The sequence below is a fragment of the Miniopterus natalensis genome, chromosome 3, assembly GCF_054644295.1.
Source record: "Miniopterus natalensis isolate mMinNat1 chromosome 3, mMinNat1.hap1, whole genome shotgun sequence".
Lineage (NCBI taxonomy): Eukaryota > Metazoa > Chordata > Mammalia > Chiroptera > Miniopteridae > Miniopterus > Miniopterus natalensis.
In genome coordinates, this window is record NC_142083.1 from 80,506,660 (window position 1) to 80,522,761 (window position 16,102).

At 37.8% G+C, this 16,102-nt stretch overlaps 1 protein-coding gene across 2 annotated transcripts in view; it reads right to left on the reverse strand.

Moving 5' to 3' along the window:
- LOC107546685 (S-adenosyl-L-methionine-dependent tRNA 4-demethylwyosine synthase TYW1) overlaps positions 1-16,102 on the reverse strand; it is a 115,645-nt gene that overhangs the window by 45,682 nt on the left and 53,861 nt on the right. Inside the window, exons 1-2 of one of the 2 annotated variants that reach the window (XM_087815618.1) lie at positions 15,323-15,929; positions 10,447-10,556 (exon numbers count right to left, since the gene is read on the reverse strand). In XM_087815618.1, the coding sequence (XP_087671744.1) occupies positions 10,447-10,516 (70 nt within the window). In that variant the 5' untranslated portion in view covers positions 10,517-10,556; positions 15,323-15,929. Of the gene's footprint in view, positions 1-10,446; positions 10,557-15,322; positions 15,930-16,102 lie in introns of those variants that run through there. The other variant, XM_016225138.2, reaches the window with a different exon arrangement.

A 16,102-nucleotide genomic window follows, 5' to 3' on the forward strand; every position in this document is an offset into this window, starting at 1 on the left:
GAAGTAAAAATAAAAATAAAGAAATGGAACTATATCAAACTAAAAAGCTTCTGCAAAAGAAAGAAACCATCAACAAAACAAAAAGGCAACAACTGAATGAGAGAAAATATTTGCAAATAATATCTCCTACTAGGGGCTAGCTAATATCCAAATTATATAAAGAATTCATACAACTCAGCAAAAAACAACAAGGAACAATCCAATTTTTAAAATGGGCTTTTCCCAAGAAGACATACAAATACCCAAAAGATATATGAAAAGATGCTCTACTTCACTAGCTATAAAGAAAATGTAAATCAAAACCACAATGATGTATCACCTCATACCTGTTAGAATGGCTATTTTCAATAAGACAGGAAATAACAAGTGTTGGTGAGGATGTGGAGAAAAAGGAACCTCATACACTGCTGGTGGGGATGTGAATTGTTACAGCCACTATAGAAAAGAGTATGCAGATTCCTCAAAAAATTAAAAATACAGCTACCAATATGACCCAGCAATGCATCTTCTGGGTATTAACTGAAAAATTTGAAAACATTTATTGGTTCAAACACATGTACCCCTATGTTCACTGCAGTATTATTCATGGTGGCTAAGACATGGAAAAGGACAGTGTCCTTTAATGGGTGACTGTATATAGAGGATGTGATACACGTATACGATGGAATGCAACCCAGCCATGAGAGAGAGTGAGATACTGCCATTTGTGACAACACGGGTGGATGTTGCGAGTTATCACACTAAGGGAAATAAGTCAGATGGGAAAGGACAAGGGCCATATGATTTCACTCATGTGGGATATAAAACAGAAAGCAACAGAAGAACACACAAAACAAATTCATTGATATAGACAACAGCGTGGTGGTTACCAGCGGGGAAGTGGAGTGGCACGAGACTGAAGAGGGTAAAGGGGGTCAACAGCGGAGCTGGAAGGAGACTGGACTTTGGGCAGTGAGCACACAGTGGAGTATACAGAAGGTGTGTTACAGAATCGTACACCTGAAACTTACATAATGTCATTAACCAATGGCACCCTAATTAATTTAAAAGGAACCTATTAATGAAATATTTGTGTTAAGCGGATTAAATAAAAACATAGATAATTTCATGTTTTAAAAACCTTATGGGTAAACTTTTTAAAGTAATAATTCTGGGATTTAACAATTATCCTTTCTTCTTTTTACTGAAAAGTTTTTATTACACACAGAGGGGGGAAGAGGCTAATTTTCTCAAAAGTAAGGCCTTGAGAATACTTAAAACTTTGGTTCTCTCATTCAAAAAGCACAATTCTATTTTGTGCTAAATGCCAGAGGCTATTACAGTGTTCCTCTCCAAAACAAGGTCCTCAGGGACTCAAGCTCATGCCTCCCTTCACTGTCCTGAAAGGAATGTGTCAGAAAATAAAACATCCTCTAAATTTCTAATGGAAAGAAGTCCTGGAGCAGGAAGACAGTCCAGGGAACAGCAGATATTGCATTTCAGTAGGAAATCTATTCCTCTCTGTCTGTCTCTCTCTCTCTCCCCTCCTTTCCCTCCCTCCATCCCTCGCTCTTTCTCTTACAAGCTCAATCTGTTCTCTTGTTTCCCTAAATCATAACGCTTTCACAGCTAAACTCTGCTTTGTTATTCTTATTTATTTTGGTTGTTTTCTCTGAAGTATGTTTTCTGACCTTCCTCTTATCCTGAACAGCCACCTGATCCTGGACAATCACTAGTGATGAAACTAAGAAACATACCTCATCCTCATTTCACTGAAAGGTTCCAAAGTAGTAACTTCAGATTCCAGACATTTCATTCTAATGTTATAGCAATAAGCAGAGCAACACAAAAATAAACATGAATTATTGTTCAGCATAGAGTATTCCTGTTTCTTTTGGGGGGGAAGGGAAGTAGGTTGGTTAATAATAAATCTTTATTCTGAATACGTTCTTACGTCTTTTTTTATTGAGTTATAATTGACATATATATGACTACTCCTATTTCTAAAGATTGGACCAATTTGAAATAAAATATTCTCTACTTTCTTCTTATAGCAATGCAGTCCCTGACCAAAGATCTTCCTAAGAAACCCTCCTGGCTGAATGCCGTATATTACAATATATCTTTAACAGCCACTGATGCTGTGAGGTGTTTTATAAATAAGCTTAGAAAACAACTGCAGGTAGTGTTCTCTTCCCCACCTCCACATTTCTTTTGGAGTGTACCTTAGCATAACTCGTTTGTGAAAACCATCTGTTGGAAATCCTTTATTTTTTATCTTACTTTACTTCTAGCTTAAACTATAGATAAAAACATCTAGCAACAAAGGATGTCTTTTCATCTTTCACAAACTTCAGCACTGAGGCCATTCTAATAAGGGTTCGCTCATTTGATGTCTGCTGAACTGATGGGAAACTGAACTAAAGAAACCCTAACCCCATTCTCTGGTAACTGTTTCTCCCTGCTGTGGGGGTATTTTGAGGGGGGCAGGCAGCATTATAAAAAGATGCTGAGTTGCAGTGAAATTCTGACCCACTTGTAATCAATATAAAGTTAATTCTGCATGTGTATAAGGGGAAAGCTAATAAAGGTCATGAAAAGATGGTTTAATGATTCAATGAAATAACTGAGAAGACTGATTGCCCTTGGAAATGAGAACAGAAGCACAAAAGGGACGCATTTAAAACATCAAAATATCTTCAAAGTCTGTTCAAGGCTGGCCACTCAGCTAAAGCTAAAAACTCAGAGACAACAATACCCGCAACAAGTACCATCCTACTCAAAAATAAGATCATAAAATAACTGGACCAGACCCATGGGAGAAAGTGGGAGTTCGTCATGGAGGTGGGAAAGCACCCTATAAAACAAAGGACTCCAAGCCAGAGTGAGAGCAAGTGTTAATGAGCTAAGAGTGGACCTCTAAAGAGAGGCTAAAGTGGAGATAACCCAGAATATAACAAACTAAGAAAGAAATGGCTTCAAACCTTCGAAAGTTACCTGTAATTTCCAATTTATAGAAATCTTGTTCTAAGCCTTTCTGTTTAAACATGAAATTCATATTCCCACGGCTATACTATTATTAAAATGGAGATTAAGTTAATCATTCAAGCCCCCAAACATCAAATTAATTTGTTAGATACCTGAACTATAGTACTAATAAATCTATTTCAATATCACCTAATCAAATTCAAATATTTCTCCTATAGGAAAATATATCCTAAGTCTCAATCAAGGAAACCAGAAACACTTGTCCTTTCTTTTATTTTTTTTACCTTTTTAAGCCACAAGGGGACACAGGGTAGTAGTACCGGGGCTTTAATAGGAAACTAATATGGGTGTGGAAGAAGAGAAGGGGAAACTAGTGTCCTGCCGGGCATCTGTGAGTAACTCTGCCACATGAGATAGGCCACTTCTCCAGGCCAACCTCTATTGAGGAACTCTCCTCCCCGCCAGGGCTGAAATGAGATCTGGAGTTACATTTCTGCATCTTTAGCATTCAGAAGTAGGGCCCATGTCAGAGCTGCACCCAAAGGGGTCCTGGGTTCAGAAGAGGTAGAGTGACATGCATTAGCCTCATCATCCTTAGTCTGAGACTGGCTACCCAGAAACAAGGGCGACCTGTCTTATTTATACCTTACCCCTAGGTATGAATGAAAGATAGAACACAGATTTCAACAGCTGCAGGAGGAATTCAAGTTCATAAAAAAGAAAACTTCAGACTACTGTATAAAGGCTGAATGAAGTTACAAAATTTCCCCCTTCAGCATTCAAACTGCTATTCAGGATTCACTTGTCCACAGACATACTCTCTGTTCTTTCTCCCAACAATCTTGTATCTATCATCCCCCTACATCCCAAAATAATGTATATACACTTTACAGCTGATAGCGCAATTGATGTTTCTTTCTTTTCAGATTTAATCCACTGGAATTAATTATTCAAAGTATGTATACATTTTTTGGAACACCCAAAAATATACATACATATATACATATATATATTTAAGGGAGAGAGGAAGGGAGGAGAGAGAGGGGGAGAGAGAGAGAGAGAGAAACACTGATATGAGAGAGAAACATTGATCAGTTGCCTCCTGTATACACCCTGACCAGGGACCAAACACACAACCTGGGTATTGTGACCTAACCGGGAATTGAACCTGCAAACTTTTGGTGTGCAGAACAACATTCCAGCCAACAGAGCCACCTGGCCAGGGCAAGACAATATATATATATATATATATATATATATATATATTTTTATGCCATGGGAACCTGCAGACAAACCATTTGAGGTGCCTACTGGTTAAAGTAAGCACAATGTTACTAATGAGATACACACCTTTCTGCACAGGACAAGCCTCTCCAACAAGTTAGCCGGCCAACTGTCAACCAAAGGTCATCACCACCAGTTCATTGCCACCAGGAGATCCCAATTTAGAGTGGGGTGAAGGGGAAGATTATATTCAGTGAAAACAGCTCAACTGTTAAACAGTTCAATGTGATATAGTTCAACTGTGAAACAGCTCGGTTGTGAGACAGCTCAGGCATGAAACAGCAAAGTGGCTCTGGTGTTACACCGCCAGCTCCAGTGTTACAGCTTCAGCTGGTGAAACAGGGTCTTCAATGGTAACAAAGTGCGCTTCATTGAGGCAGAGGTGAAGCTGGCTTCGATAGAGAAGACTGCCCACTCCTGGTCCTTGATTGGACCACTTCTATGCAAATGACTCCAAATGCACAGGTTTGATCCAAACAGCAATGTCTTGATTGGTTGGAAGTGAGCCACTCTGATTGGCTGGATGCAACCAATATGCAAATGAAGATTTAGTTGTGAAGCCCCAATTAGCTGGGGCAGGTCTTCAGCCCATTGGTTGATTTTCCAGCCTAGGAGCTCATTTAAAAGGGTAAGGAACACAGTGCAGGAGGTAGGCAGCTCAGTGTAGCTTTTTCCATAAGAGCAAAAAGCATAAGAAGCCTCTGTTTAGCAATAACTACTAGACTCTGTTTATAAATTTGAGCCCAATTGGACATCAGGAGTCCTTCTTAACAGGCACGTTTATTCTCAGGGTCAACATAACAAAGAGCATCTGCACACTGAGCTCACCTAACACATGTTATTAATGTGAATAAATCTGTCTCATGATTTATTCATTACTTATTTCCATTTAAAGTGCATTTGCAAAAACGTTCCTGTCAGAAGAATTAGTATCAAAACTCAGATTGTCATTCTGTGTCAAGGACATCTCAGAATGGAAAAATGAATGTCTACTCCTTGGGGCTGCTTCCTCTCCACACAAACTGCCTAGGACACAATTCACTTAGGTAGATTCTCAGATGTCCAGAAAACATACATCCTCAGTCATTATCCCATTATTTAAGGGTTTGATTGGCTCTCAAAGTGTCACCAAGAAGGGGCCTAGCCAGAGTGGGTCTGCCTTGGACCAGCCAGTACTGCATGGGTTCCTGACTTCATGTAGGAAAGATTTCACAGTAGGACTCCAGGTGATTTTGAGAGTACATTTATTAATGCTGGGGATAGTAAAAGAAAGGAAGGGCTTAGGATAGAAGAAGCAACTTGAGAGAGCCTAGATGAGGCTGCTTTGGCTTCCTAAAAACATTATAGGAAAGAAGAAGCCAAGTTAGGGCTGCTGTCAGCTCATTGAGAAGTAAAAGTCACAGTCACAGCAGTGAGCCCAGGCGAGGCTGACGTTAGCTCAATGAAAAGTTAGAGAAAAGGTGGCCTTGGACACAGACAGGTTCAGGGGGTAAGTCTGGGATGAGCTGCTGCTGCCCGCTGGTCCCCTGGTTGCAAGTCTCATGAGGACTCTTAGAGTCTACGAGAAAGTTCACTCCCAAGAAAGGAAGGGCATGGGTATGCCCCTGAGAGGGACTGAGCTGACATCCTTTGTCTTGAGGACTTTTATTTCTCTTCTGAGGGTAGGAATCCTACAGGAAGTCTCAAATTCTCAAGAATATTCATCAGTTTTCCAGGTGTGCTTTTTAATATACTGAGGTACCAAAGTGAGTGCATAGAGGTACTAAGGTCATTTTTTGGTCAGCTCTGCCTCTACCTTGGATTTGTTTGGTTCTAATTGGGTTTTTTGGTCATTTATTCCCTTAACTTCATCTGTCCTTGGGTTTGGCTGGCACTAATGACACTAAATTGGGTCCCTGTTATCTATCTCCCTGATCAGGGTGATTTAAGCTATTATTTACTCTCTAGTTAGGGAGAAGTATAAACAATTTGCTCTCAAGTGTTCTTGTATGGTAGGCAGTTAGACATACATGAACAGAGCAAGGATAATGGGCCAGGTACAGAAGGTCACCAGGGTGGAAAGCCCTGGGTGCCTAGCAAAGGACAACTGTAGGGTGAGACCTTGCCCCCCCCCGGGTTACCTTTCCATCCCTAACATATCGCTGGTTTTGGGGTTTGGACCCCCTGACCTTTCCTCCCTAGAGATAACATCTAGGCCTCAGTTGTATTTCAGCTCCAAGCCAGAAAAGCAGCAAAACCAGACAAGTGACACCATAGCTGACCTCAGGACCAACTGCATTGACTAATGATGCCCTACCCTGGAGCCAACCAATCAGTGGAGACCATGACCTTGAAAGAACACATCTTGAAATCCGATGAATATTCTATAAAGACCCTCCCCTGGGACCTCCCCTAAAATCCCCGCCCTTAAAAGTCTTTAGGACAGTGGACCCATCATCACACTCTCCCTCCTGGGAGCATGCCAGGGCATCATGTGAGCCAATTCCTTAAGTTAATCTCTCAATCTCTCTCTCCATCTACACACATACACACCAACACAAGATCCTGTTGACTCTGTTTCTCTGGAGAACTCTGACAATACACTATCCAAAAGAAAACACAACTTTGCCTTAAAATTTATTTAAAAGGCATACAGTTTATTTGAACATCAACAATCAATAATATTAACTAAGGCAACAACAGTCTAAGAAAAGCTAATCAAATTCCAGATGTGGAGACTTACTAGCTTTACCAGTTTCATTTAACTTGCCAAAAGACTGATAAGAGACACTGCTTAATCCAAATAAGAGAGAGTAATTTGTTTTAAAAAAGTGCTTGAGAATAAAAGTCAAGATGAAGTATTAAAATACTTATTAGTATCTTGGCAGATGTACAAAATTATATCACACAGACGTACAAATATATATAGGTAAACTTTCCCCAGGAAATTCATATTTATTGTACAATGATATACCTGAAACTATGTAATTTTATTAACCAATGTCAGCCCAAGCTACCCAGTAAATTCAATTACAAAATTAATTTTTACAAAAGAATAAAATAAAGATAAAATTATTGACTATACATTACTATTGATCTTGAATCATTATTTGTATTACTTTCCTCAATCTCATAAGATACAAGAACAATAATAATAAGTACTATGGTATAATAAGAAATATATTCGGTCTTTGTCCTGTGTTCCTGGCACAAAGCTCCTAAAACCCTTACGATTTTTTCAGTGATCTGAGTATCTTTTATCATTCATAAGGAGCCCCTTTAGAGAATGCCTGAGTTTATGCTAATGAAGTGATTTAGGAAAGGGCTCATAAATAGATTCAGCTGGGGCTGGTCACCAGAAAAAACAAACGTTTACAGGGTAGGAATTTTTTAGCCACACCCACAGACCTGTGGGAAGGGAAAGAAGGGGCTAGAGGTTAAGCTTTATAAAAACTCTTGAACAACAAGTTTTGATGAGCTTTCAGATTGGTGAACAGATCCCTGTGCAAGGAGTACGGTGCACCACCATTCCATGGGGACTGAAGTTCCTGGGCTAAGACCTCACTCTTTGAACCTCTTCATCTGGCTGTTCATACCTTATAATAAACGTAAGTACAGCAGGTCCTTGGATAACAGTTTCATTCAATGTCATTTTGTTATAATGTTGATGAGGGGAAAAAAACAAAACTTGATCCCCAGATGGGGCTACTGTCTGTGTGGAGTTTACACATGCTCCCCATGTCTGTATAAGTTTTCTCCAAGTATTCCAGTTTCCTCCCACATCCCAAAGATGTGCATGGTAGGTGAACTGGTGTGTTTACACTGTCCCAATCTGAGTGAGTGTGGGTGTGTGTGAGTTGTGACAGTATAGTAAGAAGCCAGAAAAATTCCTGGGCAAGTGGAATAGGGAAACTGAGACAAGAAAATTAAACAAGGCAAACAGTTTGGAAAGCTTGCAGCCAGCTTGTAAATCACAAGACATTATCTTCCCCAACCAAAGTCACGAGAGCAAAGGATTAACACCTCCTCTATAATCAGAGAATACATAGCTTAAATCATCCTGGAACTGCTAAGGTGGGAGTGGGAAAGAAAAAAATGGGAGTTTTATCTCACCCATTGAACAAAGAAGTCAGCCATCTTAGGGCTTGCCAAACAAGATGACCAGGTGTATGTACAAACATCCCAAGAAAAGCCACAACAAAGTAAAAGGGGGACTTTGAAACTGAATCTGCTACGCAAGATATCCGGCAGAGGAACCTTGAAACCCATAAGAAGAAGAGATTAAAATCTCTTGAACCCCCACCAGGTGCACACTCAGATTAGCTGAGTGGCCCACTTGTGCTATATGCCAAGTACATTTTTAACAAATTTGCTTGGGATGCTTCATTAATAAATTCACTTGCTTTGCTACAACACTATTGTCTGCCACTCATCTGAAGTCTTTCTTACAAGACTGACAAGAACCAAGGAGGAAACAGCTCTCTCCTCCCAACTCAGGGGCTATCCGATAACATCTTTTCTAGGTCCGATAACAAGTAGCCCTGTGATGGAAGAGCATCCCTGTTCTGAGTAGATTCTCACCTTGTGCCCTGAGCTGCTGGGAGAGGCTCCAGTCACTCGTGATCCTGAACTGGAATAAGCAAGTTGGAAAATAATTATCTTAATTGTTTTTGTTAATCTTTCTAAATGTATGTATAGCTCACATTTATTTCAATGTTTAATAACATAAGTGTTTTGAGTTTTTATTTAGAAGCTTGGTGATGTTTTTGTGACCAGAAATATGCTGTAGGAACTTAACTCTTGCTTATCTCAGTCTATGGTAAAATAGGTTTCATCATACATTGTTTCACTTAAAGTCAGTTTCCAAGAACCTATCAATGACACTAAATGAGGACTTCACTGTAAATGTTATGCCAAGTTCTGATGTGAGCCTCTCTAACAAATTAATCAAATCTGAGGAGGAGGCTGTGGAAACCTCCCATTTACAGCCAGTCAGTCAGAAGCACAGGTAACAACCTGGACTTGCAACTGGCATCTGAAGTGGGGACAGTCTTGTCAGACTGAACCCTTAACCTGTGGGGTACAATGCTTTCTCCAGATAGTGTCAGAATTGAATTAAATTTGTAGGGCAGCCAGTCAGTGTCTGCTGAGAACAGAACAGCTTGGTGGTGTTGGAAAACACACATCAGAAGCACTATAATCCCAAGAAGCAGTGACCTGACAGCAAATTTCTTTGCATAAAAGAATCCCCTGATCTTCAAAACACTAATTACGAGGGTTTATAAATAGGATGTTAGCACCACAAAAGTGCCTATATCAAAATAACCTTGGTTGAAATTCATTTTCATTGTTGCATATGAAAGGAAAGGAGAGTATAAGAGACAAGGACTTACAAGTGGTAGGTCAAGACAAAGCACAGAGATTTAACAGAGAGCCCAACAAATTTCAGTTCATCTATAGCTATCTTTATAAAGTCCACCACATCTATGTACAGTAGTGGGTCTCTAAGTGCGGTCCCCAGTTCAACCACATCAACATCACCTGGAAATGCACATTCCTGGTCCCCACATTAGACTTACTGAATCATTCTCCGGGGAGGGAGACCAGGAATCTGTTTTAACAAGCCCTGCAGACAATTCTGGTGCACACTAAAGCTTGAGAACTGGTAATCTCCAGTAAAGTCAAATGCCTTTAAGAATGAGGCACAACTAAATCAGGTAATTCTAGAAATTGAGTGGCAGAATTTTACATCACTATGGATCACATGGGGGAAAATTTTATTAATATTATCCCTCCTTTTCATAAGGCATTTATTAAAAAAATGTTTTCCCAATATCATCTAACTGACATTACTTAAGAATTTTCCCATGATCTAAAATTGTCAGTCTATTCATAGGCTGCTTTGTGCTCAACAAAATAGAACAAAGCAAAAGTTTTTAGGAAGGACAATGATACATTCCCAGGCAAAACTTACAAGCTGAGGCACCATATTATAAATTGCTAAGCTTTAAATTAAGTTTTTTAGTTCTTCCATCATTTGGGACATGAAACTCATCAGTAAAAACTAAAAATACCCAATGTATACAATATTTCTATAAAGTTTGCACTTATGTATATGAAAATTTGCCAAAGGGGACAAAATCCTGCCAAAGAGGCAATTCCTCTGCCAATTTAATTCAGACTATTAGCATTTCTTTGTATAGAAAAAGTAAATACCTTTAAACTGTTTGATCATGTTCTGATGGTTTTCAATGGCCTCCTTCAAGATCACTTCAGGCTGGTCCATCTTCCACCGCCATTCAGTGCCCACTGGGTTGGTGTGGTGCCTAGGAAAAAGAGGCAAAAGTTCTAAAGTATTCTCTGGAATAAGATCTCAGCTAATCATCTACTAGGAAGTAGTAAATAAAATCATAAAATCAGGGTTGATTTCCCCCTAAATGCTTGGCTGTGTATAGCTATATTTTCCTATTTAAGTGGAAATGAACTTAAGTCATGATACCTAGCAGAGAGGAATGGATAGGGAAGTGGCTGGCTGAGACTGAGATCTAATTATAACAATATAAAATGTGCACCCCTCTCTCCCAGCCACCCAATACCAGGCTAACAAGCACCTAATAACAACTAGCAGTAGAATACTGCCAGAATAGTTGCAAGATCACAGTGAGAGACCCTCCCTGAGAGGCAGCACAATGGGAAGACCTAAAGCTTAGGATGGATCAGATATTGAGAAAAAAACCCTGGCAGACCAGCCTCCCTGCTATACACAAGCAGCCCTAAAGGAATTTCAAACCAGCAATACACTGAGGGTATGCACAGGAACAACAAACCTGACTTCAGGCCCAACTCTTGACTAGACTAATTCAAACTCCAACAAGAAAGGCCTAGCAGAAAGAAAAGGTGTGCCAATTTCAAACTAAAACAAAAAATTGTAAGGTATAAAAAAATCAAGAAAAACAATACATTTCCAGTAGAAAGCAATCAACAAAACCAAACTCTTTTGACAGAAGTGCTGGATCTGACAGAAAAAAATTTTAAACTACGACTAATATGTTAAAAGCCCTAATAGAAAGGGTGAGCAACATGCAGGATCAGATGGGTAAATTCAGCAGAGATGAAAATCGTAACATATCTGTTATAAGAGATTCATATCCAAAATGTATAAGATAAGGGATTAATAGCCAAAATATATAAGATATATCAAATAAGGAATTATCTGATATTGATGTATATCAGATAAGGGATTAATATCCAACATATATAAGAAACTTTTACCTCAGTAGCAAAATCAAAAATTAAAAATGGGCAAAGAACTTAAACAGATATTTCTCCAAACAAAACATACAAATTACCAACAAATATATGAAAAGATGCTCAACATCACTAATCATCAGGGAAATGCAAATCAAAAACCACAATAAGACATTACCTCACACTAGCAAAAAAAAATAAAATAACATGTGTTGGTAGGTAAAGATGTAGAGGAATTAGAGCCCTTATGCACTGTTGGGAATGTAAAATGGTGCAGCCACTATGGAAAATTGTATGAAGGTTTCTAAAATATATACATATATATTTTTATTTAAAATATTACACATGTCCCTTTGTCTCCCCAATGACCCATTCCACCCTGTCCCATCCCCCTCCCCAGTCCCTCTCCACACCACTGTCCGTGTCCTTGGGTTGTGCATATATGCCTATAAATTCTTTGGTTACTCTCTCCCCCTCCACCCTCCGGCCCTCTTCCATCCCTCTGACATTCGTCAGTCTGATCCATGCTTCCATGTCACTGAATCTATTCTGTTCATCAGTTTAAGTTCTTTAGATTCCACATATAAGTGAGATCATGTGATGTTTGTCTTTCTCTGCCTGGCTTATTTCACTTAGCATAATTTGAAGGTTTCTAAAATATTTAAAAACAGATCTATCATATGATCCAGCAAGCTCACTTCTGGGTATTTAAAATATTTAGAATTAAAAACAGGATCTCAAAGAGATATTTATACATCCATGTTCACTGCAGCATTATTCACAAAAGCCAAGATGTGTAAAAACCTAAACAGACACTGACTAACAAATGGGTGAAGAAAATGTGCTATATACATACACTGGAATATTAGTCAGCCTTAAAAAGAAGGAAATCCTGCCTTATGTGACAACGCGGATCAATCTGGGAGATGTTATGCTAAATGAAATAAGCCAGACACAGAACAAATGCTGCATGATATTAATTATATGAAGTATATAAAACAATCAAACACATAGCAGCAGAGAGTAGAATGGTGGTTACCAGGGACTAGATAAGGAGAAATGGGGAGTTGCCATTTAACCAGTATAAAGCTTCAGCTGTGCAAGATTATCAAGTTTTAGAAATCTGCTGTACAGCATTATAATGAACAATACTGTATTGTACACTTAAAATTGTGCTAAGAGGGTAGGCCACATGTTAAGAGTTCTTACCATAATAACAATAATAAAACACTGCTTTGGAACAAAATTATATTATGGTCCCACTAAATATAGCAAGTGAGGAACTTTTTATGGAAGGTATGCATCTTAATAACTACTTTAAAAACAAAAGGCCCTTTAAACATATTTCTCTCCTGCTTTCCAAACAATAATTTAATTTAGCAGATTAAAAATCTAGTTCCAAATCTTTATGCACTTTAATATAAAATTATCTCCATAAAGTAGGGGCAAAAAAAGCAAGACACAGAACACTGTAAAGTATTCTGCCATTTGTGTGTGTGTATACAAAGACACAGACACATGCACACCTTTTACATACATTTGTACACACACATAAGTTGTTTTACATATGTGCAGAAAATCTCTGAAAACCTAATTGATAGAGGACACGAATGTAAGGAAGCCAATTTTCATGGTATAACCACTTGTATATTTTGAATTTTTCACTATATGCAAGGGTGACCTTTCAAAATACATTTAAGATATACATTAAAAACTTCTATTTACTACTCAAGACAATTAAAAAAATTTTAAAGAGCATTACTGAGATATAATTCGCATGCAAAAAAATTCTGTATAAAGCATACAATTCTACGGCTTTCATTAGTATATTCACAAAGTTGTGTATCCATCACCATGATCGATTTTAGAACAATTTCATCATCCCAAAAAGAAACCCTCTTCTCCCCTCAGCTGTCATTCTTCAATCCAAACACCCACACCAGCTCTGGTTAACCAATGATCTACTTTCTGTCTCCACAGATTTGTCTATTCTGGGCATTTAATAGAATGCAATCATATAATATGTGGTCTTTTATGACTGGCTCCTTTCACTTAGCATTTTGTTTTCAAGGTTCATCCACGTTGTAGCACATATATCAGTATACTTCATTCCTTTTTATTGCCAAATAATATTCCACTGGATAGCTATATATCAACATTTTGTTTAACTATTCATCAGTTGATGGACATTTGCTCTATTTTCAATTTTTTATATTATTAATATATTTTCATATTTTTATTGGCCATTTGTATATCTTCTTTGGAGAACTGTCTAGTCAGATCCTTCACCCACTTTTTTAATCAGGTTATTTTTTCAAGACAAATAAAACTCTTAATGTAAAACTTCAATGTACAAAATTATCTCTTAAATAATCAGAAATAGGAGACATGCAATAGTAAATTTGGAATATCTATACACATAACAGTCAACAACACTTTCTGGGAATTAGTAGGAAATATTTTATCTGCCTATAACAGTGTATTGCCCATGTTATCAAAGTGAGATAAAACATTTTGGAAAACTCACATTTGTACATCATATTATAGTTTCAAAACACTTCCATATGCACAAACTCACTCAAGTAATTAAGCTTCACAGCAACCCTATAAGGAAGGTATTAGTTTTGTTGTACAGTTAGGAAACTGAGGTTCAGAGGCTACTTTAAGAACCTGCTAAAATGAAGAAAAATAAAAACATTTATATAAGCACTTAAATCAGTTTTTATTAGGCTTTTTCTGATATCCTTATTATAACTGTTCATTATTGAAACAGGTGATGAATTCTAATTTTAAAAGTTAGCATATTAGTACTTCTTTACCAGAAGCCATGGCAAATAAAATATCCCCATTTACTTTTATCTTTCTAAAAATCTCTGTAATGAATTTGTTAAGCATATTGTTTGCTTTTTTAAAAATTGTGTAAATTTAAAAAACAAACCAAAAAAACGGGGCAAATTTATTGCTTAAGAAACTGAAGAATTACATTGTAATTCTTTTTTTTTTTTTTTTTTTTTAAATATATCTTTATTGATTTCAGAGAGAGGAAAAGAGAGGGAGAGAGAGAGACAGAAACATCAATGATGAGAGAGTCATTGATCGAGCCCACAACCCGGGTATGTGCCCTGACCGGGAATCGAAACCCGATAGCCTAGATCCCAGGTCGATGCTCAACCGCTGAGCCACGCCCGGCCGGGCTGTAATTCTTAATTACTAATTAAGAATTACTATAATAGGCTTGAATAGGTAATAAGGTAAGGGGTAATATCTTACTCCTGATATTTCCTTTGAAGCTTAACCTTCAAAAAGCAACTACTTAGTATGTCCACAATCTTAGGAAAAGATCGTAAAATTTGATTTTTTTTCATTTTAAGAGATTAAGAGATTGTAAAATGTGAAACAATGAAAACTAGGACACAAAGCACTTGATTATTTCTCCTACAAGCTAAGTATTATGTGACCCAAAATATGTCTTTGGTTTGCAAATGCTCACCCTATAATACTTTAAAAGTTTTCTAAGCATATACTCTATCACTAAAAGGAGATGTGATGTATCATTTCATTTCAATGCTGCCATGTTCCAGCAATTCCCTTTACTGAAAAGTACCTGTGGACCACTGTATGCAGGATATCTCAAATGCAGCACAACTGACATTTTGGGCTGGAAAATTCTTTGTTGTAGAAGTTTGTCCTGTGTATTATAGAATGTTTGAGAGCATCCCTGGCCTCTACCCACTAGATACCAGCAGCATCTTCTGTTTTAACAATCAAAAATGTCTCCAGACCTTGAAGCTTTTTGAAGGTTAAGCTTCAAAGGAAATATCAGGAGTAAGATATTACCTCTTACCTTAAAATGCCCCAAGCTTCCCCATGGGGTGAAAAATAGCAATTTTGCCCTAGCCGGGAACCACAGATTTAGCAGGATGTCCAAAGAAATACTTTTCAGTGTTTTCACTATATCCCTGGATAACTAGAAAAGAGAATACATGTAAAGAACTTAATGTGAGATAGTGGTATTACAGTTATATTCTTTTTTAAAAGGCCTTATTTTTATATTATCTGTCAATTGATGTACAAAATAAAACAATCTGATGGCTGGGATTTGCTTCAAAATAGTGACTGGGTTAGGTGAATGAAACATGATTGTCCATATGTTAACAAATGTACATAGAAGTTCATTATACTATTCACACTAGCTATGTTCAAAAAACTAAATAATAAAAGTTTTTAAAAGGAATCTAACTTAGATCACAGTAGAAAAATAACAACCTGATGACTGCCTCACAAGATTACAGTTCAGGAAAACCACAGAGAGCTGAATGAATTCCTGGGAGTAAAAGCTGGGAGACACGTTCTTTGGGGAATCAGAGCACTAAAAAGTATAGCACATGCTGGGGAATTTAGAAAGCCGTAAACATGCTCAAGACAGGATGCACATTAAGAAAAGACCCGAGGAGACCCTAAACTTCCACCTACAACTCATTTTTAGGCTCATAACAAGAAGGAAGTGAAACCTAAAGACTTATGCACTAATGTTCACAGCAGCTTTATTCATAATCCAGTCAAAACCTGGATAAATCTCAAATATTCAACTAGAGGTGCACAGATAAACAAATGGTGGTAAAAC